The following is a 25,072-nucleotide window of genomic DNA, read 5'->3' as shown; positions in this document are numbered from 1 at the left end:
CATATACTGTACATCCGAAGACAAACAACTGATGTCTTGGTTAAATAGAAACAAAAGCTACGTACGTTGCGTTTGCTCAACACATAAAAATAACTGGACACAACTACACAATTCTCTCTCTCTGATTGTCTCTTCTTCACTAAGAAAACAAAGTTGTCCAACAGTTTTGCGTGCACATGGTCCAGTGTGACTCCCCGCATGTCTTGCATGTTGTGTAACTGCAGTGTGATCATTCAACAATGCAATCAGCAAAAACACTAGACTTTGTAGTAGAGGTTGGTGGGAGTCTGGGACGTGAGCTCCTGCACGATGTAGACCGGCGGCCCGTAGTCGCCGGTGCTGACGCGCTCGTAGTGGCGACACACCATGCTGTCGGACGGCCGCAGCGGGAAGACCACGTCGCCGCGGTCCGAGCCGTTGTTGTCGCCGCCGCCGCCGCCGCCGCTGCTGATGCTGTCTCGCTTCGGCACGGCCAGGGTGCTGAGGGACACGGAGGCCGAGCGGTTCTGGTCCTCGGCGACGCAGCGGCGGCGACGGTACCTCCACAGCAGCAGCACCAGGGTAACCACGACGACCAGGACGAGGACCACACAGCCGGAGAAAACCCACACGAACAGGCCCGAGTCTGAGCCACCGGGGGTTGTTGGTCCGGTTTCTGATTCTGAGGCTGAGGAGAGGGAGAGGGAAAAGAAAAAGAAAGGAATGAGTGAGATGAAAGAGTAAACAAGGACATGTGATGCAGAGATTTAAAAACAGTTTCGCTCGGTTTCTGCCCCGGTTCAGGCCCCATCAGCGTGTGTAAACATGAAAAACCTCTGTCACAGTTGGACACTGGAGAACACGCTCTAATCTGTAGTGTCACACTGATAAACAGCCTGGTTGCCTTCCCCTCACACTGAACCACCACACTGGAGCTTTGTATATAAAGTGAAATATGGACGGAGGTATTAATAAATCCCCACCCCCCCAAAAAATTAAAAATAAAATAAAGGAAATGCTTTTTGATCCCTGTGTTGATGCTGTTTTTCATTCTAAAAGAAATGAGTCTGTTTGTTGATTCATTAGATGCAGAAGGAGGAAGGAGAAAATATTTCATCACTTTCTTGGAGCAGATCAGAAATTTAGACACATCGCTCTTTTCTTTTTAAGATTTAAACTTTAAACTTTAAACGTGTTTTTGTGCATTTTGTGAGTTTTCCTCAAATTACAAAGAGGAGCAAACAAAAAAGCATCAGAGAAGAATTGACCCTCGTCAGAGCAGCCAAAGCAAGATAATGTTTCTTCTGCTTCTGTGCCACCAAACAAAGAAACATCAATGAGCAGCATCACTGCACAAACTCTGTCATTACACTGGGAACTTGTCTTGAACCCTCACACACTAATGCAACAAAGCCTTGAGTCCGAATAAACATTAATTCAACATTTATTCCTGTTTAAAGGAAAACTGCTTAAAAAAAAACTAAAAATCCTGATTCCTTTATAAAAATATTTGGTCTTCAAATCCAGTTCATATTAATAATGAATAGTTACTATTGGTTTTATTTGTTGTTTTTAATGGTTACATGAACAAAAACCAAAAAACAGTTTATTATACTGTATAATCACCCGTTTTCTTTGAGAATAGGTTTTGCAGTTCACACATCTGTGCAAAAATAAAAAGTTTAATAAAAACTTTTGACTTCTCCGTTTCGTACCGTTGTCTTTCCCAGACGAGTCCTTGGACTTTGGTCGTTTCGGAGGGAACCTGGTGGGCGATTCCTGCAGAGTTGTAGGTGGATCTGAAGAACCTGGAAGATAAAGAAGGACAGTTGAAATCACAACATACTGCACTGCTGGGACCACCCTCCACCCCCCAACCCCCCAACCCCCCATCCCTTCTTCCTGTCTCCTCATTTTCATTTTTATCTCTCCATCTTCACGGTGGTTTTGTCATGACACGATGTTCCTGTTTGTCTAATGATGCGTGTCCGTGTCGGCCCCTCAGAATCAGAGCGAGAGCAGCGTTTGTCTCTGGACTGATCATTAGAGTCATTCAGGTAAAAAAACACATCACAGGAGAAGTCGGGGAAAACGTTTTTTTAAACGGTAGACACACATGTGTTAGAGTCACGACTGGGACACACCATGTTTTTCCAGATTGTAAAAACGACTAATGCTGCTGTCACTTCCCACACCTACAGGTTTATCTACATGTGCCTTACTAATGTGGAAACTGTGGGAGATAACATTTAAATATAGATAAATAAGGGTCACTTGAATAATGTGAAGTTCTTTATTACATTTATGGCTCATAGGATGTGAATGAACTGTTCAATGGAAAGTGGAGGATTCCTCTGCTTTGACTAAAGACATTTATTCAACTGATGTTTAAACTACAGCATTACAGGGGGAAATAATCTACTTTTTACTTCACCACATATTTCACATTAAGAAAAACATGTTAAAAATCAAACCAGTGGTTTTCCAACCATTTAAAAACATCTATGAGACGTCAGTGATTTCCTTTCCTTTCTCAACTCCACATTATGTTTCATTCATGAGAAGTTCAACAGGTAAATTATTCAATCATCACAAAACTAAACAAAATAAAACTAAAGACAAAATGTTATCAGCAAAAGTTCTTGGAGTAAAAACTACTTTGTAAATCATAACTTTGTTTTTTTTCCTCCTATCTCCATGAATCATCTCATCAGATTTATGCTGTGACCCTTTGGATTTAACTGAACATAAAGGAGTTATCTCTGATGACGACAGTAAACTGCTGCGTACTTATTGTTGGCGTCAGCAGAATCAAATACTTTTACTGAGGTTGGACACAGTGATGTTGTCATGTGATACACAGGTTGCATTAATACTTCAGTATATCCACTACAACAAAACTATCTAACTATAGTCTAGTCTATGTGATGGAGGTATGAAGAGTAGGGCTGGGTATTGCTACTGATTTACTGAATCAATTCGATTTCGATTCACATGGTCCCGATTCAATTCGATTTCCGATCCGATTCGATATTGATTCATTTAGAGACATTTCAGTTTTAATACCAATTTTGCTCGGTTATGAAAGAGATATTCACAGAACTAAGAAAGATGAAACTCTCTAACCTGGTGCATTATCAAAAAGATCAATGTTTACATAAAGAGTTTACCCAAAAGCAGTTACATTAATGCACATTTATTTAATATGCCCCACTACAGATGTAAACAGTGCAACTCTTCAGTTGTGGGTGGTAATTGCGATCACGCAGATGTAACAGAGGAAACAAGAAATGACATACATTAAAGGGACAACGAGGTGTTTCTATTTGGTTATAAAAAAAGTCTCACATTAATGTGCATGAATCTACGTTACCACTTGTTAATGGGCCCATTTTCGATAAATCTATGGTTTTGTCTCTATGGTTATTTTGTTATTATTAGTGGTGGTGGAAATGCTGGGCGAGTCGACCAGCGTGTCTTTACTTTCGGTTTCGTGGCGAGTCATGAGAATAACGCCGCCGAATCTCCGTTTATGGTGGGAACTACGACGGTATGTGATCGTCTTCCAACCTCTGACTTTAATTGTTGATGAATGAAAACATGAGTCTGTCTTGCGCCGGTCAAAGAATTTCACGGTGCGGAGGCTCATAAATGTAGTGTGAAAACGCTTCGCTTTTCCAAAACTCCTCGTTGTCCCTTTAACAGATTGATCTAAGGATTTATCAGATCTTTTAAATGAAGATCGTTATGAATTGGAACCACTAGATTACCATGCCCAAAATCTAACGCTTTGAAAAGGACAGTTATCTTTCGTGCCATCAAGCTTTGGAATAACGTCCTCATTCAAATACCATCTAAGAATGAACTATTTAACAGCTGAGCAATAATCCAGTCTGGCAAGTATTATATCTTATCCCTGTTTTGTTCCTGTCTGTTTTGTTCATGTAAAATGAATGACTGATATTAAGACTACCAACTTGTTTAAATGCAATCAAATGTAAAAATGTATGATTTCACAGCACCAATGTGCTGCTGTTAGTATTACTGCAAACATGACGTATTAAGATGTCTATTTGACTGATGTGATATTGAAAATATGATCTGTTTTTCTCTTTTCGATGTAAGGTTCTTCAGACCAGACTAGCTTGTGCCACTGGCATCAGCTAATGGGGATCCTTAAATACATAAATAAATAAATCAGAAGGGGGTTAGGGATAAAGATTTCAGTTTATCCACTTCAAATAATTAGTCTACACCACTAGTTGTACACCTCATGCAGGACTTGTTGTATTTTCATATCGCTGCAGTGACACTTTTATTCTAATAAAGGGTCTGAATACATTTCCACCGCAGTTTTTGAAGCTTTAAATGCAACACTGAATCACTGCAGCATGTTTTTAAGTAACACAGAAGAAAACATGGAGGTAGCTTCCTCCAAAAAAATGTAGTGTGCAACACACCCGGACTGTGGCCTTTGAGAAAACTAAACCAAAAATCTAAATTAGGATATTTTTTTATATATTCATTTCATTCATAGATTCATGAAGACAACACATAGTAAACAACATCCCTGTCAGTTTAAATGCAGTTACTTTCTCTGCCTTAACATCCACTCACTGATGACAACATGATTATATTTTCAGATCTGAAGGCACAATGCGAGCAGAGCGGACACGTCACCGTGCCGACGCCGAAACACAGGACGGGAAGCATCAGCGGCTGATTTGACAGGACTTTGAATACGCGGAGACGTTAACGAGAGATCACAACCGAATCTGACTTATTAATGTTTGCTGTTGCTGTTTACAGCGGCAGTGTTTGTAAACACAGCAGAAAAACAGCCCCCACATTTCCAGTTATGATCATTTGAGAAACACACAAAATGCTGATTTTTTCATCTCAACCCTTTGAATAATTTATAAGAATAATATTTCACATTTCTGAGGTCAGAAAATAGCATTTTGAGTCGTTAACACATTGAGCTTTTAAAACAGAGACGTGCAGCATCTGTCGATTTCTCCAATCCTGTGCAGCTCCATAAAACATCAATGTATAAACGTGCACATTATAAATGCTTATTTGTTTGTGAATGTGGGATAATATATGCAACATCTCAATATGTTTCTCTGTGAATATTGTATTTTAGAGCGATTTATCCTCAGGACATTTAATCTGATAGCAGCGAATATGATCAGAATCTGCTTTATTAAATTTCAATGTATGTGATAAGAGCACAAAATGATAATAATAATAAAGAAGGACCACTGTTTATTCTGATGTTAATACAAAAAAAAGAAGGGAAAAGAGATTATTGACTGTAATAACCAGTCCAAACGATGGCATGCCAGATAATACTGATGGCCTTAAGCTGCCAGAGGTTTGAATTAGGATTGGAGATAATTCGCGATGACAATCTCTCCACAAGAGACTGAATGGATGATGGAGATTATCTGACCACTTACTGGCTCCACAGAGGAGCTGATATTATTGACTCAAACATACAATAATAACCACAATCAAACAATTGTCAAACTGTTGTCAGGCAGCTGCACACACACACACACACACAAACACAAATTACTCACTTTGGCCGACTCTCAGCACCAGCTTCATGGATTTAGTCCTACACACACCCCCATTGGTGTTATCCAGCCCCTGCAGAGCTCCTGTAGAAGTGGCTGGCACACACACACACACACACACACACACATAGACACACACATAGACACACAGAGAGGAGGCAAACATTAAGTTTATATTTCACGCAATCATGCAAACACAAGATTATGAAGCAGCACATAGTTTCATTATGATTTCTTTGCAGAAAGTCTCAGTTGCCACATGTTGCATCACTTATGCAACATGAAGATGCAAACACAAAAGGCACAAATTATGATGTTACATATAAACATGTTGATAATTACACATTAAAACAAAAGATGCAAATAACCGAGGTTGCAGCAGCTTCTCATCATCTTCATGTTTTGCACAAAACCCGAAGATATTTAGTTTAATATCACACAAGATAAACAACGTCCTCTTAGAGGACTCGTGTTTACGATGTTGCATGTTTGCAATTATATGTAACTAACATGATTAATTGGTTATCAATAAACATGAGGCAATCCAATATAACAGTCCAGCTGTTTTGTTTTTGACTGATACAGTCCAACAGCTGCACAAACTGGAAGATGGAAACACAACCATCAGCTCTCAATAATAATGTAACATCATAACCTGTACAAACGGTTTATGCTGCTAAAACTAAAACTGGCAGCTGAATTTAATCTTGTTTTTGCCGAACTGACTAATCGATGAATCAACTTTTAATTTCAGCCCGAGGTGGTTCGCAAACTCAGTGACATTAACACAAATAAATAGATTTAATAACCTGACTTTTAAAAAGAAATAACCAGCAGGAACTCAAATACACAAACACACACACACACACACACATGCACGCACACCAAGAACTCTAGTTCACCCCTGTCACTCCCCCATCCACACACACTCACATATACTCACATACACTCACATACACGCACACACATAGACTTGTTAGCAGCATTTAGGTCAGATAACAACATCTCACAGGCAACAAGCCACGTTGCCATGAAAGCTCCCATCAAATCTGCCTGATGCTGTAAAAGCCTTGTGTGATTTGGGGCATGTAAGCCCTTGGAATCACACTGGCCTTTGCAGAGCGAAGTGTGTGCTGTCAGAGCGTGGCGAGGTGGATGAGGCTACATGGTCAGACTTGCTCTCTATCTCATGCATCACTTGCCACTAAGATGCTGGTTTAACCGACAGCGGTCCAATAACGAGGCCACATTTTTTGATTCTCACGCAAACTGACAAATTGAGAGGGAGCCAAAGAGATGACGGCCTCCTCCTCCTCCTCCTCCTCCTCTTCTTCTTATTCTCCCTCTTGGGGGAAAAAGAAACAGTTGCTTGCACTGGTTCATCTAATGCTCCATGCACTCCACCTGTGGCAACCAGCAGCTCCATGTTGCATTATGCTCAGCGAGACAAAGACACAGGTGATGGATTATTATCTATCACTGCAAAAACTCAAAATCTTAGCAAGAATATTTATCTTATTTCTAGTCAAAATGTCATTTCTAGTCAAAACAAATCTCATTCTACCTAAAATAAGACTCATCACATTACTGTAACAAGTAGCTTGTTTTTAGACACTTTTCTTTTTACTTCTTTCAAGCATATTTTCACTTGAAATAATCTGATAGTGGGGCAAGTTTTTCTTTCTTATTACAAGCACAAAAACTTGCTTTCACTGGCAGATTTTTCTTCTTATTTCAAGTGAAAATTATCTAAAAACAAGTTGATTTTTAGGTGATGAGTCTTACTTTAAGTGGAAAGAGATTAGTTTTGACCAGAAATGAGACATTTTTGACAAGAAATAAGACATCCTGTATATTCTTGGAAAGGTTTTTGAGTTTTTGCAGTGTATTCTGACTCACAGGTGATGTAATAGTCCCTCCCCTTGAGGAACTCCAGGCCCCACAGGTTGGGGCTGAACTCCTGAAACTTGAAGGTGAACTTGACGTCGCGGTGAGGCTTGTCACAGTTGAGCAGCGGCGTGTCCGTCTTGTCGATGGTGCAGCTCTCGATCTGACTCCTGGAGACCAGGTAGACTCTGTAGAACTCCTCGCTCCCCGAGGAAGCGTCCGCCCGGGGACACACGATGTCCATCTTGTCCCCTATCTGAGGATACAGGACCAGACCCTGACCTGGAGTAAACCTGCAGAGAGAGTGGGACGCAGGAGAGGACAATATGATGAGACATGATTGTCTGCGTGCAACACAAAAGAGAAAAAGTTATAAAGTTTTCAATGAGATCTTTTAGTTTTCAAAGCCAAGGAATTACAAAAAAATAAAATAAAAAACATTGAAAGAAAAAGGTTGCGGATGTTTTCAGATTGCTTTTTATTGTCTGAGGACAATGATATTACATTTTTTAAAGCTGTAAAGGTTAGTCATCAATCAGTTTAGCAGATCAACACAAAAATTAATCTGCAGCTCTTCTGATCACTGAGTCAGTTTTCAAGCAAGCAACATAAAAATAAAAAAACATTTTTAAAAATCTCCTCTTTCAGCTTCTCACTGCCTGTGTCCTTTGTCTTAATGTGACAGAATATATTTGACTGTTGCACATGGACCCTGAGCTTGATGCATCTGATTTTCCACATTTTCTAACATTCAATAGATAGAGAAATAATCAGTTAATGGGGGAGAAATAAATCACAACCATTTAAATGACACAGAACAGAGAAAAGGAGAAAGTCCCTGCAGAAGAGACCGAGAACAGCATCAGTTTGGCTTCATAGATTAAAACAATTAATCACAAATCAAAACAGTCATTAGCTCATTTCGGTGCTAATTGACCTATAAACACTGCAGCTTCTCCTCTTGTTGCACCTCCAATTAACTAATGAGTTGGGTCATGAGTCACGCCACATGCACAAAGCAGCTGCAGAAAGTTGCAGCCATCCATCCCAGTGTGAAAACAGATGCATCCAACCAACCAACCAACCAAACCAAACCTACTTTGCATTGGAGCTGGTCCAGTGGATGGAGTCCAGAGTGGCGGCTCGACAGCAGCAGATGACGGCCAGCAGCAGCAGCAGCAGCAGCAGGATCACGGCGCCGCAGCTCCATGCGCGTCTCCCCATCACCGTCCGGCAGGTAACTAAATAAAAAACACACGACGGCGGTTCGGTCTATCATAAAACAGAGCGAAAAAAACGGGCTAAAATCTGTTGCCCGTGCATGTCTCCTCCTGTGGCCCCAGGTGCGCGCACAGTACGACACATCCCTGAGTGAGATCCCACCACCAAGTTGCCGCTCTTCCAGTTCCTCCCGCAGTTGGATGAAATCTTCCACATTGTGCGTAATTGGCTGCAAAAACCAAACCATTCGTGTGACGAAATCCGTGTATTGAGGACAGAGATTGTGTGTTGGAGTATTTAGTCATCAGCTGACTGACCGGTCCGCCCATACACAGGCTCATGCGTAGAGAGGAGACCAGAGCAACCCCCCTCCCCTCCCCACCCTCTCTTATGTACATACATTTACATTAACTCAGACCAGACTGTGAAAAAAAACTTGATCAAAAAAAAAAAGATTACGCCCAAAATATCTATAAAATCTGAAAAACGTGTAATAAATCTTAATTTATGGTTTAATTTGTCCTTATATCCACATATCCACATCAATGAGTGAATTATTTATCATAAACTATAGCTACCGGTACACATTTATTTGTATTTAGGGGAAGCATTTTCTACATTTTAGGGTTTAAAGATGAACAATGTGTCATCTAAGGCACATTTATGATTGTAGGTTTTAGAAATAAAAGGGTTTTTTTTGTGATTTCTTTTGTAAACCGTGATTTGTTCACAGACTGATTTTTTCCATCAACATGATGACTAATTTAACCTTCAGTTACAACATTACTGTTATTCATTCTTTTTGGACTTGATGTGCAATGTTTGGACACTGAACACACACACACACACACACACACACACACTTATCCCCATGCAACTCAACTAACCACATGGGGGGGGATTCAGGACTAGAAAGTACAGATTTGATTAATCAAGCTTTCTGTGGTCTCCCCTGTTGTTGGAAAAATTCATGGTGACAAACAGAAAGTAGAGTGAAAGTGGTGACTCACCAATCACCTTAACTGAACTCACTACACACATACACACACACACACACACACACACACACACACACACACTTTAATGAGAGGAGGACAGAGCGATGACCATCTACTGCAAAAAAAAAATTGTGCAAATTCCTCAGGTAAAAAAAAATAAATAAGAAGCCGAGTTCACCTCATCCTGAATTTGTTTGGTTATAATGATTTTTTATGATGATGTGGATCAATACGTTTAAAATCTTTGTAATGAGTTGGGATTTTCTTTAAAATCCTGTATATTCTGTATTTAAGGAGCCGAGGCTGTAATCCGCCTCATTTTCAGGGAATCTGAACTAATGTCAAAGTGGTTTAAAAGATTACAGAGGGCTTCTGTCACAAGACTAAAGCAGCACAAATGACGGCTGAACTGCACAGACGTGTCTGCCTCTCTGTCTGGAACGGGCTGGCTTTTTTTTATATATATATATATGTGTTTGTGTCTGTTCAAAGTGCTGCCAACATCTTTCATATTTATAATTCATTTAAACCTCGAGTATTTGTTGACACAGAAAACAGATCCAGAGATGTTTGACTTTCTGATGTAAAACACAAAAATATATACAAGTCCAACTTTTTGGTTCTACTGAGACAAAGTTCAGAAACACAAATCAAATATGTTTAGCACTGATTTTTATTTTATTTTATGTCCAGCTGCCAACATAAATGTACAGGGAAGATTCAAGGCATGACACAAATACAGTACAACTAACCCACAAAAGGCAACGCAAAGAAAACACAGTGAATCTAACCACAAAATAATGTAAAATGTAAATTTTTTACGCTGGTTGAACCATGTTTTGTTCATTATTCAGCACCTTTTCCATCTTTATCTGTAATTAGGTGCAATTACAAATCAAAAAAGTCAAACACACTATGCATGAGTATGACCTTTAGCACAAATCTATATGTTGCAATGAAAACTATATGACTGATGTTGAAACATCCGCGTTTCATAAGGTCTGTTTCTATAATTCTGACAGTGCTCTTGTTGCCACATGGTTGTCAATGAGCTTTTTACTGAACCTATAGAGGAGGAGCACAAAAAAGCAAACTGTATTTTGACATATGTGGTTTGAAGTTAATGCAGCACCTCCAACATTTAGACCCTATATTACATTCATACAGATCACTGAAGTCTTCCTTTAAACACACAGTCCTGGTTAAAGTTGTTGGTATCTGTGAATTTCATGCACGTTATTCAGATTATTTTAGGACATAAACGCAACAGTCGTGTTGAAATAAATGGCTCAAGGTCTCAGAACAGTTTGCGATGCTATCAAGAGGTTTCCAGGACATCATGGTGCTGAGAAGAACTAAATGACAATGTGTGCAAAGGTGTGAACTGAAAAAACACCACCCAGGATATTTAAAGAGCTTCAGGTTGACCTGGACCAATCAGAGGCAAACTGAACTAAGTAAGGCCACCAAAGGAGCCCATTACTGAAAGAAAGGCACACAAAAAAAAAGCTTTCTGGAATAATATTCTACAAACAGACAGAGTTGAACAGTAATTCAGTTTGTTTATAGGCAGTAAACTAAATGAAAACCCTGAAACTATAAAGCAGGTTCTCTCCTGCTGCCGGGCTACTTTGGAGTCTCTGGTACATTGAATGTATCAGAGGAATGATGAGATCAGAAGATTGATTTTCAGAGTGATTTGTGTAAAGCTGGGTTTGAGGGGAAGGTCAACCAACGCACACATACACACACACACATCCAGCAGTGCCGCAAAGAAAAAATGGATCTGAAATGGAAAGAGATGGACTGTTTTTTAAAGTGGCCTGCAATTTGAGGTGTGTCAAGGTTAAAAGCTTTAAAGATGCTCTTTTTCTTTTGACAGCAGCAGCAGCAGCATCTCCACCGCTCGACGGCTTCATTGACAATAGAGTAACGCACAGTGAAGATTTAGTCCTTTTACAGCCTCACTTGTTGCTTCATGATGAATGAGGTCTCCGTCCCAGTAGAGGCACCAGTTGGCACCAGAAGTCTTCAGTGTGTGTGTGTGTGTTTTTTCCCCAGAGTAAAGCTAATGCTAACATGTTAGGTGTTTAGTGATTAAGAACCCCTATCACGATTAGCATTAACCTCAACCTGGGACTGGACTTGCTGTTGTTGCATCATCATCATCATCATCATCATCGTCATCATCCCTCCCATGCTGCCTTACCTCAGACTGCTCAGGACGTCCTGCAGGGGGAGGCACACACTCAGATTACGGGATGGCTTTGACAGATCATTTCTACATTTATAAACTGCAACAGTTTCATTCACAAGAATTCACCACATAAGCAAATGACTGGGTGTTGTAATTCATTCGTAGTAAGTTGTACAACTACGCTTACAACAGCAAAGGTTTTGGAGATCCGATTAAACAGGAAACTATATACCACTCATTTAACAGAGTGAGAAATAAAACAAAACAAAAAAAACAGATTTAGATGCTCTGACTTTATTAAACTGGGATGTCAGTTCATGATTGATCAGAAATGTCATCTCTATCAATTCTCTTTACAGATATAAGCAACCCGTTCATAAGAAAAAAACAAGAAAATACTACACTGACAAACATTTCTCTCACCGTCCTTAGATTTTATTCTCAACAGCTGAGATTTAAACTTTGGCCTTGTAGACATTTCTGCTCTTTTTACTTCTCTTTTCACTTTAGAAATCTAAGATATATTTCAGCGTTGACCCTCTAGAGGGTCCGTGTTGAAGAGTTTAGCTGTGAAAACCCCTGAGGTGAATCAGTTTTTTTTAATTTTTTATAAAGACTGAAGGAGTCCAGGTGTGGAGCCGGTACTAACAGTTAAGTTCGTTATCCATCACCTCTCCCCACAGAGAGAGACGTTAGGAAAGGCAAAAACAGGATGTAACCAGGTGTTGCCATAAGTCGACTCAGGTTTAGAGTTGATATTAATTTAAGTCGAGATGTTGTCAGGAAGTTAAAGACTGTGTGTGTATTTGTAGTTAGGTTGGTACTGACCTGTCACCACATCCACAGCACTTCCTCTTTCAGCAACTGGTGTTTCACTCCTTTGCTCTGAGCTTCTCTCTCTTCTTGTCGTCTCTCCGCCCTCTGCATTTGTGTGTCTCTCTCTCTCTCTCTCCTGCCCTCTCCCATTCATCAGTAAACCAACATGTGGGTTTACATTTCTTTTATATACTTGCGTGAGTCATGCAAAAAAATCCCCTGTCTAACTGAATGACTGTTAAAAAGAAAAGAATATCACGCAACAAACTTATTAAAGTAAGATGCCATTTATCTTTATGTAAATTCCGCCTACAGTAGTAACATGTAATGTGTTCAGAAGTCACGGTAATATCTTAATTTCTTGGATTTTTATGGGGTTATTTTACGGTTTTGCCAGAAGTCGTTTCAATAAGAATGAGGGCAATTTGACACCATGAATTGAAAGTAAAATAGATTTTCAAACATGTGAAAGGTTTGCCAGGAAAACAGGTCCAATGAGCAACATGTGTAAAAATAAAAATCCCCCTTCTTCTTTTCTTGTCTATTTAAAGGATTTTTAATGTGATGTTCGAAGAAATCTAAAGACAGAGATCATATTAGCCAAAAATGAGAAGAAATGGTTAGACATTGTATTACATTAATCTAATAAAAAAAAAAAAATACTGCAAATGGAAACAAATCTGACTCGGTATCAAACTGTTTCCCCTCCCCACAGTTTCCACTGCTTCAATGAGAGTGGATGAATAAATAACGAGGATTGAACCACAGAGTTGGTGATTCCTCACTTTCCCTGCCTTAGAAATAAGACCAAAGCTTTTGCCCCACATACATCTACAGCACTGAATCTGTAGTATAGTGCTACTATAATGTTTGGACACTTTCAACAAATAGGAAATGACACAATAGGAATAGAAAGTTCTCTCTTAACATTTGATATTTTTATATCTGTGTGTTTTGTTCACCCAAACTCTTTCTGGAGGTGTTTCATTACCACCCACATCTTGTGCTTTTTTTTCCATCTGTGGCAGTTCCTCCATTTCCCCTGTGTGTTGCACCATGGGAGAACACAGTCCACTGACAGATCACTCACAAAAGTAGCACAGTCTGTATCAGGTCTGGTTTGAGTATATTTCTGAGTATAAATCTGGTTAAAACATTGTTTCTTGCAAAGAGCAGGTGGTGATGATGGGCGCTTGATTGCCAATGTTCATTAGTCATCATTATGTTTACAATAAAAGAGATTGTAATATTCCCCTCTGAGTAGTGCTACTATTTCGGAGTTGACTGGATGCTACAGTGACACTTTTGTAAGTATGCTAACTTCAGAAAGTAATAGAAATAGAAAACAAAATTAAAGATACAAGCAGCAATGGACTGGCCAGTGGTCATCATGCCCCTGCTCAGCAACGTCAGTCAAAGTGGCTGCAAATCGCCAGGTACAGGGGTCAAAAGTCAAGTCAAGGTCACAAAAACCAAGATGTCATTGAGTAAGTCACATGGTAAGCGGCTATTTTAAAGGTGGCCATGAGGTGATGCTATAACTGTAACCAAATATGGACACGCAGAAGTGTCTTTGTGGCCAGTCTGAGGAGGGCATGCTGGAGTTATGGCAAGTAACATAGGCAAACTGTTCTTCTTGGATTGCAAAGGAATTAAGTTTGATGCTGAACTTGCAATATTTTCTCAAGACTGGCGAGTTATGTTATGTTTTTTGGGAAAAACTTCAAAACATTCACCATGAAAGATAATATCACCCATTAAAATAAAACCTGGTCACCATTCGTACAATTTGCCCAGAGCTGATCCCTCAAAACACTACCTTACATCATTCATCCCCTCCTTTCCTCCCTCTCTTTCTTATTCTTTCTTCTTTACTTTATCAACCTCCTTATTCTCTGTTTTTATTTCCAATAATAATAATTTCCAATTCCACCCTCCAATCTCTGGTTTGTTCTGTCCCATTTTGTTTGCTCTGTAATCGCCCTTCGTCCCATACGGTTTTGTATATGTCTAAAGCCGTTTTCCCACTAAAATTAGCGGGTCGACGCGGGTTTTTTAAACGCGGGTCGACCCGCTAACAATCGGCATTTGGCCCCTTTCCCATTGACCAAAATGAGCCGAGTCTGCCCCCCGCTGGGGGATCAGACAGAGCATAAACCAGTCGTCCCGCTCTCATCCGCGGTGCAAGAGACACACACAGCCATGCCACAGCCGCCCGCCGCAGAGTGTCCGTCCGCCGAGGCAGACTCTCTGGCTGGCTGACCTGGAGCACCAGGACCGCGGAGGACAGAGAGTCTGCTGCGGCCGGATGACGGACGTCCGCGGCACAACACGTCAGTTAAACAGACTGTCACTTCTTTTCTTTTCTTTTTTTCTATCGTTTTTGGTCAGTGTTCTCTGATCTTTTGATCCCAGTCTGAGTGAGAGCAGAGCGGAGCAGAGCTTTGTTTTGGTACGTGATATGAGACGCGACCGGCGCGATGACGTAGCGTCACGTAACGTTCAGCGTCATCACGTAAATTAGCGGGTTGACGCGGGTCTGGCGTTCCCACTGCAAGCCGATCAGAGCTGAGCCGATTAAAGGCGATTTTAACCCGCGTCGCTTGCCGAGTCGTTTGACCCGCGTTGGCGCGGGTCGACGCGGCTCGGTGCGCCTTTCCCACTGCCACCAAAAGCCGATTGTTAGCGGGTTTAAACGGGTTTTTTGGCCAGTGGGAAAGGGGTATAACTGTCTGTGTAACTGTCTTGTAATGTGTGTTTAAATGTTGATTAATAAAAATAAAAATAAAGACTGGTGAGTTAACAGCTGTTAATGTTGACGTTGGCAAATGTAGCAATAGCGAAAATGTACGTGCAATTCCTTTAGGTTGGCTAATTGGGTTACGCCATGTAGCCTACGTAAGTCATGCTAGCTCTTTAAGACTAGCCAATCTTAGCCATAGATGTGGGCTAATGCTGCGTTCGATTGTACTCGGAACTTGGAAAAATCCGACCTCTGAGTCGGAAAAGCGCAATAGAACGGCCCTTGAACTCGGGATTCTGACTCGGGAATTCGGGTAGGATCCAAGCAGGCCGAGTCAGTCGTAATTACATCAAAGCAAAATGGCGTTGCACTTTCTCCTCAACTTTTACATACGTGTCGTCTAATTTGTGTTAATAAAAGTGTAGAATTACTTTGCAGTTTTACTTTCCATTCCCACTGTTAATTTGTGATTTAAAAAGGTCTGTGCGCATATGTAGTAGGGACGAAAAAACACACTTTCTCTCTCTCCCTTATGTAGCTGATGTATTTCCCCAGCCGTACTTTTTGATGCTCGAAAGACATCCAAACAAACATCACCTCACTGTGGCCGGCCTTGTTTTCCAAGGCCGTGCAATGAAACGCATTTACCTTGGAAGTCGGAATTTCCCACCTGGATCTTTCCGAGTTCCGAGTGCGATCGAACGCAGGATAAATAAAGCCAGTAGTGAGACAATTACTCCGGAGCTTTTTAATTAAGGTAAAAATGTAGCATAGCCATGGGAAAAAAACCCTGCTTAGTTCTCCTTTAAATTAGCAAAGAATATCTAAGGCTGTTGGGAATGTCATTATATTTTGCTGATATTTGGACTTGAACCAAAGTATTGGGTAGATTAAATAAATAAATTGACATTATGAGAAGGTAAGGCATCACCATGTAAAAACACCCTCAGGGGAGAATGAGTGTGTGAGCTCCAATCTGATGGCGGTTCACTCAACAGTTGTTGCAAAATTTCCCTCTAAATCACAGATATCGGCCTCACCTCAGGTCATATGAGTTCATCCTCTGAGGACAATACATGACTGTTCAAGAATTTGTGCCAGTTGATTCCAAGAAATTTTGCGATATATACAGAAGTGTCATGGCAACCTGTCTATGATCCAGCATGTCAATAAAAATCACAAATGACGACCTCATGGTGGCATTTCTTAATTAAGAGCGCCCTCCTGCAAAAAAAAACAAGCTGTTTGTGCAGCAGGTTAATGTGACGCATAGTTACATTTTGTTGTTAGACGACATCTAGTGGCCGTAGTTGTTATTACAGCAGCAGAGTCTGTGCTAATGTTGTATAACAAGCGCCACATTAGGAGATAATTGGGTCGGATTGATTGATAAAACTGGGTCAATACAACATAGGGCAGAGTGATATTTGATTCCCGTACGAAAGTCACGGTAAAGTTATTTGTTTTATCTCGTAGCCTTTAATTATCACAGTAACCATGACAACAAAAGATCATCACGCGCTGACAAATTAGATTATTCGATCTTTTCCTAATCTGAACAGACTAGTTTTGGCGCCCAAACCCTAATCAAGCTGATGACGATTATTTCAGTAACCATGGCGTCAATCGGTGTGCCACGCTTGCTGGTGACATGTTTATATTATGGTAACCGTGGCAACCAACGTCCGGTAGTACATGTGTCACTACCTCAGGAGCCACTCCTATGGTTCATATCACGTTGTTAGAAGAAAAAAAAAAAAAAACCAGAGAGAGAGATGGTTGTTTAAGTTAAGGAGGACTTGTTGTATTTACACCTTCACTTATACGACTATTAGCAATTCATTTCTTGTCGGGCCACCTGCACAGTCACTGAACACTATGAGTGAGCAGAGTTGTGAGATGAATTGGTTTTCAGTTATGGGAGTGTCAGTGGGGATTTTGAGAGACCCCTTTTCCACTAAATGACTGTGATCCTGCTTCTTCTCCTCATTACGTATCTCAGACGTTGCCTGCGAGTTGGCCTAGAATCTCACTGCCTGCAGTGTTTGCTTGTGGTAACTCCGTAACCAAGTCATACATGGCGTTTCTGAGAAGACGAGGTGCCTCCCCGTCTATTCTCACAATACCCAACCCAACCCTCTTTGCTGTGGCATCGGCGTAAAACTCACTAGCTAGCTTCACAATTTGGCTTCACTCAAACTCTTTTCCTACATGTCACTCGATGGAGAGACAGACTTGTCCTGTGTATCACATCCCTGCGAGTGTTGAGGAGAGAACACTAAAGCAAAAGACAGGCAGATGATGTAATAATTGAAGGGAAAAGGTTGAAAGTACATGAAGAGGTGGGGGAAGAAGCAGAACCGAGGCAGGGACCCCCCCTCATTCACTTACTGGAAATTCACAGTGTAATATACCAACACGATCCCCTACAGTAGGCTACGTCTGGCAGCTTTCTGGCTCACTGTCTTCTTATAGATCACAAACGTTGTGAGGAAGTTGCTTCATAAGTTTCCCTTTTCATTTAAAACCTCATATCGTGAAGATTTATGTCTGCCTGTGTATGTCTGTCTGTCTGTCTGTCTGTCTGTCTGTCTGTCTGTGTCTTCAAAGAGGAACTGACATCATGTTTAGGTGTTAAGGGGAAAGCAGATCCTAATCTTCTTTAGAACTTCGAGTGAAGGGACGGGATGTAAAACTTTACCGGCGGCTACTGAGAAAATCAGAGGGTGAAAGTGTCCTCATTGTTCATGGTGTATTTATTTGTGTCTAGTCAAAGGAGGACAAAAAATTTACTTTCTTTTTCTCTATATACTGTATCTTGAGCGCAGTGCGTCGTTTCAGTGTTTCCACGTGGGCACCTCGAGGGCCTGACGCTGACTCTGTCTTCCTGTCATATGTGGGATATGCATGCGAGACGCGACAGACGTACAGCTGATATGATCTGATAACATTTCCAGCTCTCTATGCCGTCACTGTGTTTCAGTCTGTGTGTCCGCCATGAAGGAAAATTTCCGAGAGACACGACACATGACAGTTTTTTTTTGTTTTTGTTTTGTTTTGTGTTTTAGTTGCGTTCTTTAGAACACATGTTTTTTTTCCCTAAATTTACCAGCTTCAGTTTCACAACAAAAGCTGCATTTGTTTTATCCCACAACAATATTGAATAACGACTAGATAAACACTACGAGCAACAAAGCACAGAGCACAGAGCTCTTTCATTTCCCTTCATCTAAAATTAGCACATTTAAAGGAAGTGTGGGTGGGCTTCAGAAGTGGAAAGAACAACACCACAAACCAGAAAATTCTTTCTAAAATTTCTGGTTATTGAAAATATTTAGCCACAAAAAACTGGTTCCATGAAAACCGGCGTTAGATTTGGTCTTAATTATGTTCACTTAGATATTGATATAGCACAACAAAATATCACTCGTTTCGTCAATTACTCTATGAAGTTGAGGTTTCGATGGCTTGAGATTGATTATAGTTCATACATAACAGGGTTGTATTGTAAAATTGTTTCACTGTCTTTTCACCATGTGATGTAAAACGCAGAAAACCAACTTCCCTATTTGTGTACTTCCAAGTGTGTCTTGCTCAATCGCAAAATCTAAAATTATTAGTCTTGTAAGTGTTTTATATTGTAAATATTTTCTTTGTTTCTGTGTCTCTCATGGATTTTCCCTCAAGTAAGAGCAAAGGATGCTGGGAAATGGTAAATGGCCAAAAAATGTCTTGAAGGAAATGATGCATATAGGAGGGGATAAACAGAGGGAATCCGCTTGATTCAATGTAAGACTCTTTATTCATGTCCTGATTTATACCTGTAGAAGGTGTCAGTGCTCCGACAGACTTGATTCATGAGTTTTGGAAAAGCCCTTACCTATTTACTGGGAAAGTAGTTTGAACATCTATTAACATTATACAAGTCAAGCAGAAATGTAAGAACAAGCATCTGGGCAGGGTTTTTCTTTGAAGAACATTGAATTAAAGAATATCATAGCAATTTTAATCAAACTGGAAAATTACCTGTCCTGCCCCTGCACAGTCCCTCTGGTTTTACGAGCTGATAAAGTTTACTTGACTGAACAAGTTGGATTCCATTTGAGATCCAATGATGCATCGCTTTGGTGATTTTAAGAGTCATTCGTACTGTGTGTCAGGGGATCCATCTATTTGATTATTTGGTATTTCAATTGTAACATTACTGTGTCCAAATAATGGGCAAGGGGCTTGAGAGGACAAATAAAAATCAATAAATTCTCACAGTGCTCATAAAAAAAGAAAAAAGAAAAAAAAACATATAACTATAAATATATAAAATACAGTTGCAATAGTCTGAACCTAAATGCTACAGTTTGTCTCACGTCACATTTAGAAATTTTTTCCAAGTTCACCACATTGCCACAGAACATGATAAACATGAAACTCAAAATCCAAACCAGTACATTTACATATTTATATTACAAACCCAACAAGCTTTGGAATAATGATGAGGTTTTGTTTCTTTGATTCCATGTAAATTAGTAGCAGTGACAACATTTTAACTGTTTCTGTTCATGTTTCAGGCTCAATTTGATAAATGTCTGTGTGTTTGACAGAGATTAGTCCAAAACAAATAAAACCAGTTTATTACTTTGTTAGTTATTTTTCCATTTAGTTTGTTAGCCCATATAGCCACCAACCATCTCAGCATTTTTATCTATTAAACCAAATATGTACGGCATCAGTGACCTTCACTCTTAAAAGCAAAAATATAGTTAAAAATACTGACAGCTTTTTTTGTTGTTGTTGAATGAAAATAGACAGTTGGAATTTATTTGTCACTGCTATGAAATAGTCTGATACTTCCAATCAGGGTTAAATATTTAGTCATTTTCAAATTAACTTATTAATAGTCAGAACTGTGGATCAAAGCGACTACTAACGACAAAACTGATATAAATTAAGAATGAAATTGCTGTTATGATTTTATAGAAATAAATAAATGAAAAAAGACGAGCTGATTAGTCATAAAAATGAAAACTGCAGTGTTTCATATTTGAATAAATTTTAATTCATCCAGTTTGGATTCACATCAAAGAGAGTGATTAACCACTCAAACTGCCTAAAATTTCACACGCCACAGACATGTGAAAGTTATATTTCAATACTGATCAAATGTCATCAGTGTGTCAGAGGCGTCAATGAACTCGCCCCTTTGAATCACTGAAGCAAACTGTCTCATTTATTCCAGGTGCATGACTTTGTTACATGAAGTCACGTCTCAGGTCCAGTCAAACAATTACTGATTTGATTTCCTGTTTTTCAAAATAAGCAGCACTGCCATCTACTGGTAAAGGTCAGCTATTGTAGTTGTTATACTAATGTCATCAATATAAAAACCTGATGAGGGTCGTCTCTTTAAAGTCATCAAAGCAAAAGAGCTTTCTATCATAAACAAGGATGAGAGTGGTGATTTAAAAGTTTTCTTGTTGTCAACAAACTCAACACAAATGCTGAAAAAACAAGTTGTGTGTGTGGAGCTAAACCCAGATTACTTGTTCCTCTTCTTACCACAGAACCCCATTGTCTGGAAACACTTCAGTGAACCAGGCTGTTGCAATGGCTGACATGTTTCTTCACCAACATGAACATGAGCAACACAGGTTATTTTTAGTGAGGAGCACGCTCACCGTCCTCCTGCAAAAAGTACTTTTTGTTGTTGCACACCAAATCTGTGTCTTGAAATGTATTTATTCCTTTATGAGTAATAAGTGTTTTAAAAGCAACAATGATCCACCGTTTAAGGGAGTGTATATTGGAGCGGTATTAATGTTTGGCTTAAGAGCAACAGACCGGCTTAGGAAAAAGTATTGCGAGACAAGGGTTCAGTGATTTAATGAATGGCCCAACCTACTTCCTCCAAACAAACACTTCTAGTGCCACACACACAACCTGCAGAGGGTCTTCATAAACAGGATGTACACAAGCTATGTACAGTTGTGTTCAAAATAATAGCAGTCCGACATCACTAGCAAGATAAATCACTGATTTTGTTAGAATTTCAACTTCTACACTGCAAGTAAGTTTCTAGAAGGTTTAGTAAAGGTATAGAAAACCAACAGACCCAACAGGCATGACGTGCATGCTGCTGATTCTGTGAAACTGAATCATTTACTGAAAGGGGCGTGTTCAAAAAAATAGCAGTGCCAGGTTCAATTATTGAGGTCATTGATTATGTGAAAAAAAATAGGTGTTAAACAGGTGGCCCTTATTCAAGGATCAAGGCAACTGATGCTGCATATGCTGGCTGTGCATCTGTCCTTGAAAAACAGAGTAAAATGGGTCGTTCAAGACACTGTTAAGAAGAAGAGCATTCTTTGATTAAGAAATTAATAAAAAGAGGGGAAAACCTATAAAGAAGTGCAGAAAATGATAGGCTGTTCAGCTAAAATGATATCAAACGCTCTAAAATGGCAGCCAAAACCAGAAAGGCGAGGAAGAAAAAGAAAAACGACTATTCGAAGGGATCGGAGAATAACCAAAATGGCAAAGGCTCAGCCAATGATCAGCTCCAGGAGGATCAAAGAAGATCTAAGATTGCCTGTGAGTACTGTAACAATCAGACATCGTCTATGTGAAGCCAAGCTACCACCAAGAAGCCCCCGCAAAGTCCCATTGTTAAAAAAAATACATGTAATGAAGCGGTTACAATTTGCCAAATAACACATTGACTGGCCTAAAAAGAAATGGCGTAATATTTTGTGGACTGATGAGAGTAAGATTGATCTTTTTGGGTCTAAGGGCCACAGACAGTTTGTCAGACGTCCTGCAAACACTGAATTCAAGCCACAGTACACAGTGAAGACCCCCACCCCCCCCCACAAGCATGGTGGTGCAAGCATCATGATATGGGGATGTTTCTCGTACTATGGTGTTGGTCCTATTTATCGCATACCAGGGATCATGGATCAGTTTGAGTACACCAGAATACTAGAAGTAGTCATGATGCCGTATACTGAAGAGGAAATTACCCCAAACAAAACAATGACCCCAAACACACCAGCAAGCGCATAAAAAAAGATGTCAACACTGCTATTTTTTGAACATTATATTTCTTGACTTTCTGTAAAATATTATCAAATTTTTCCAATTTTTCAATTTTCTTGGTTTTAAATAGAATGTGCAGTGTCCCCAGTTGTGTTTATTAAAATACAATTTATTTGAAGAATTTTGAGGTTTACACACCTTTTTAAACACACTGCTATTATTATGAACATAACTGTATATCCCTCCCAGTGCTTACGCTAAGGAGGCCCTGAATCAAATGCATGATGCACAACCAAGTGATTTTTCATTGTCCACAAACCTTGCAAACAGAAGACAATAACACACGGTATTAGAAATACAGCAGCTCAAAGAGGGGGAATACAAGGCATCTTCATCTCCATCACTGCAAATTTAAGTGTGGGCAAAAGTGAGCACCTGAGCCCTACAGGACTTTACTGGAAACTACAGGCCCGAAACATCAAAACTACCACATCTTAAACAGTGACTGCGATGGAAAACATCAAAAAGTGCACAGATGATGTAAGAGAAACCAGAAAAATCACTCTACACTCGAACCACAAACCATGGTTGAGTGGGGATGCAGCAGGTGATGGAGCAGCTCTGAGAACGAAAACAAACAATCTGTCTGTGAGACGACGGTAGACCGCCTCCCCGTCCTGTCTCAGATCAACCCCACAAGGTTTCAGACCTGTACAACATATGTTGGAAACTGAGTGCTTTGTGCAGAGCAGCTGAAAGACGCTCCTCTAGACATCTTCAGCACCTCACCAGCAGACTGTTGTCCCATCTGCCACCAGCATAACAGTTCTAAAGAAGTCGCCTGCACCACACGTAATACTAAATTCTGCATTGAAATAAAATATCCATCTTTTCCAGCATACAAGAGGTTTCTGTTCCTTAAATTTTGTTCACAACTGTATTAATAAGTCAGTGAGCACTTCTGGTTTCCCAGCCTCACAGTGAAAGATAAAAACAGCTTGTACAGCATTATAAAAACCTGTTCCAAGATCACAGGAATGAAACTCAGGGACCTGAACAGTTTTTGTGACCAACAAACTTTGAGGAAAGTAAATAATATTTTGTCTTCTCCTGGTCACATGCTGTCAAGTGAATTCTCTCTGTTGCCCTCAGGTCGTCGCTATGTTTCACCTGTCTGCAAGACAAACCGTTTTTTAAAAGCTTTTATCCCCTCTGCTATTCGCCTCTTAAATTCTTTATAATGATTTTATTCCTCTTACCATGCACATTTTATTGGTCAAACATGTGCAACGTAAGTATTTATTCACTCTTTCAACTGATCTTTGACAACACTGTACCCTTGGCATCCTATTCTATTTATTTACCTTATCTTTTATATGTATTTATTGTGTGTACTGTGTTTTTTTGGACTGTGCAAGCTGCTGAAATCAATTGCCCCTGGTGGGATTAATAAAGTTGTTTGAAGTTGAAGTTGAAGTTCTTTGCCAAGATTAGAAGATCCATCCACCCGACAGGTTACACAACACGATTACCGCGCCTCAGTCTTGTCACAATAAAAGGCCACTTTAAGATGGGAAGTTTTTATTTTACACTGAACTCCAGATCTCACATGATTTGGGCAACAGACGTGCAAAATGAGTGAGTACCATCATTTACCTCATACAGTGCGACACCCTAACAGTCCACCAGGTTGTTTATTTAGGTTTTTAGGTTTGGTATTTAGGTATTTGGGTATATTTTGGTTGTGGCCGAGGCATAACAAACAAGCTACACTGGAACACATTTGTGAAACATGAAGCAGATGAACCAACAAATGGCCTTGAGATCTCATTGCAGCATCTCTGTGTATTCAAATTGCAATCAATAAAATGCAGCTGTGTGTGTTGCCTACAACCCCACCACCAACATGGGCATCCCACACCGTGAAACCAAATGCTTAGACAGGACAATACAGAATAAAAACATATGAAAGCTTGGAATTCTTTCCCACTGCCAATGACTGGAGCATTTTTTTTTTTTATGACAGTCGTGGTTAGAGACAGCAAGTGAAGCTAGATGTTAACATCAGCAAGGCTTAGACTCCAAAATAAGGAAAGCTGATGCTGATTACCGAACTTTTAAAGATGAATAGCGCTGACTCCAAACCAAGATTCAAATTACTGGCAGGGCACATGGCCATTTCTTTCACTAAGGCGGTTTTTAGACATACTGATGGGGACCCATGGGTGCGACTCGTGTGTTCACACAAAAGCACTGCACTCAGGCCCAAATTTCAACTTGGCTGATCTAAACACAGCCTGTGTGGAAACCCCCAATGTATTTAAAGAGAAAAGGGGCTTGTTCAAGGCCCTTTCTGCACTTTTTCTAAAAGAGGCACTTTCTTGTTAATTCTATTCTGAGGTTTCTGTCTCTTTAACTTGAAATGCAGGACTTAAATTCATTCACCTGGGGCTACTTTTATTTATAGTAAAATAGCTAATTGTTTACTACACAAGTGCCATATACAATACTAACGTTTCCTGCGTTGAAAACTGACAATAAAAATGAAAATGTACATTGCTGATACAGTATAATGGACATAGTGGTAGGTAGGCCTCACAGTTTGGACTTTTTGAGGTTC

General features: G+C 39.9%; 2 protein-coding genes across 2 annotated transcripts in view; both read right to left on the bottom strand.

Annotated features, from left to right (window-relative positions):
* Window positions 1-257: 257 nt before the first annotated feature.
* On the bottom strand, window positions 258-8,673 carry LOC146989493 (ephrin-B2a-like). Its single transcript, XM_085773080.1, has 5 exons — window positions 8,548-8,673; window positions 7,461-7,741; window positions 5,565-5,657; window positions 1,695-1,787; window positions 258-661 (listed from the first exon to the last, which is right to left on the bottom strand). Exons 1-5 carry the CDS (start codon window positions 8,670-8,672, stop codon window positions 258-260), a joined length of 996 nt encoding a protein of 331 aa, XP_085629206.1. The 5' UTR covers window position 8,673.
* cenpq (centromere protein Q) overlaps window positions 8,552-25,072 on the bottom strand; it is a 33,195-nt gene continuing 16,674 nt past the window's right edge. Inside the window, exon 9 of the mRNA XM_085773082.1 lies at window positions 8,552-8,689. Within this exon, the coding sequence (XP_085629208.1) occupies window positions 8,672-8,689 (18 nt within the window). The 3' untranslated portion in view covers window positions 8,552-8,671. The remainder of the gene's footprint in view (window positions 8,690-25,072) is intronic.

The sequence above is a fragment of the Trachurus japonicus genome, chromosome 3 (genome assembly GCF_045865225.1).
Source record: "Trachurus japonicus isolate A0001 chromosome 3, Traja_1.0".
Lineage (NCBI taxonomy): Eukaryota > Metazoa > Chordata > Actinopteri > Carangiformes > Carangidae > Trachurus > Trachurus japonicus.
The sequence above is the reverse complement of the archived record's forward strand: the minus strand, read 5'-3'. Positions and strand labels throughout refer to the sequence as shown.

Bases quoted from the DNA above. Each gene is read 5' to 3' on its own strand.
- LOC146989493 (XM_085773080.1), bottom strand. From the start codon at position 8,672: ATGGGGAGACGCGCATGGAGCTGCGGCGCCGTGATCCTGCTGCTGCTG. The intron at 5,658-7,460 runs GTGAGTCAGAAT...TGTGTGTGCCAG, and splicing joins GAGGGACTATTACATCACCT to CCACTTCTACAGGAGCTCTG. The intron at 1,788-5,564 runs GTGAGTAATTTG...TTTATCTTCCAG, and splicing joins GGTGCTGAGAGTCGGCCAAA to GTTCTTCAGATCCACCTACA.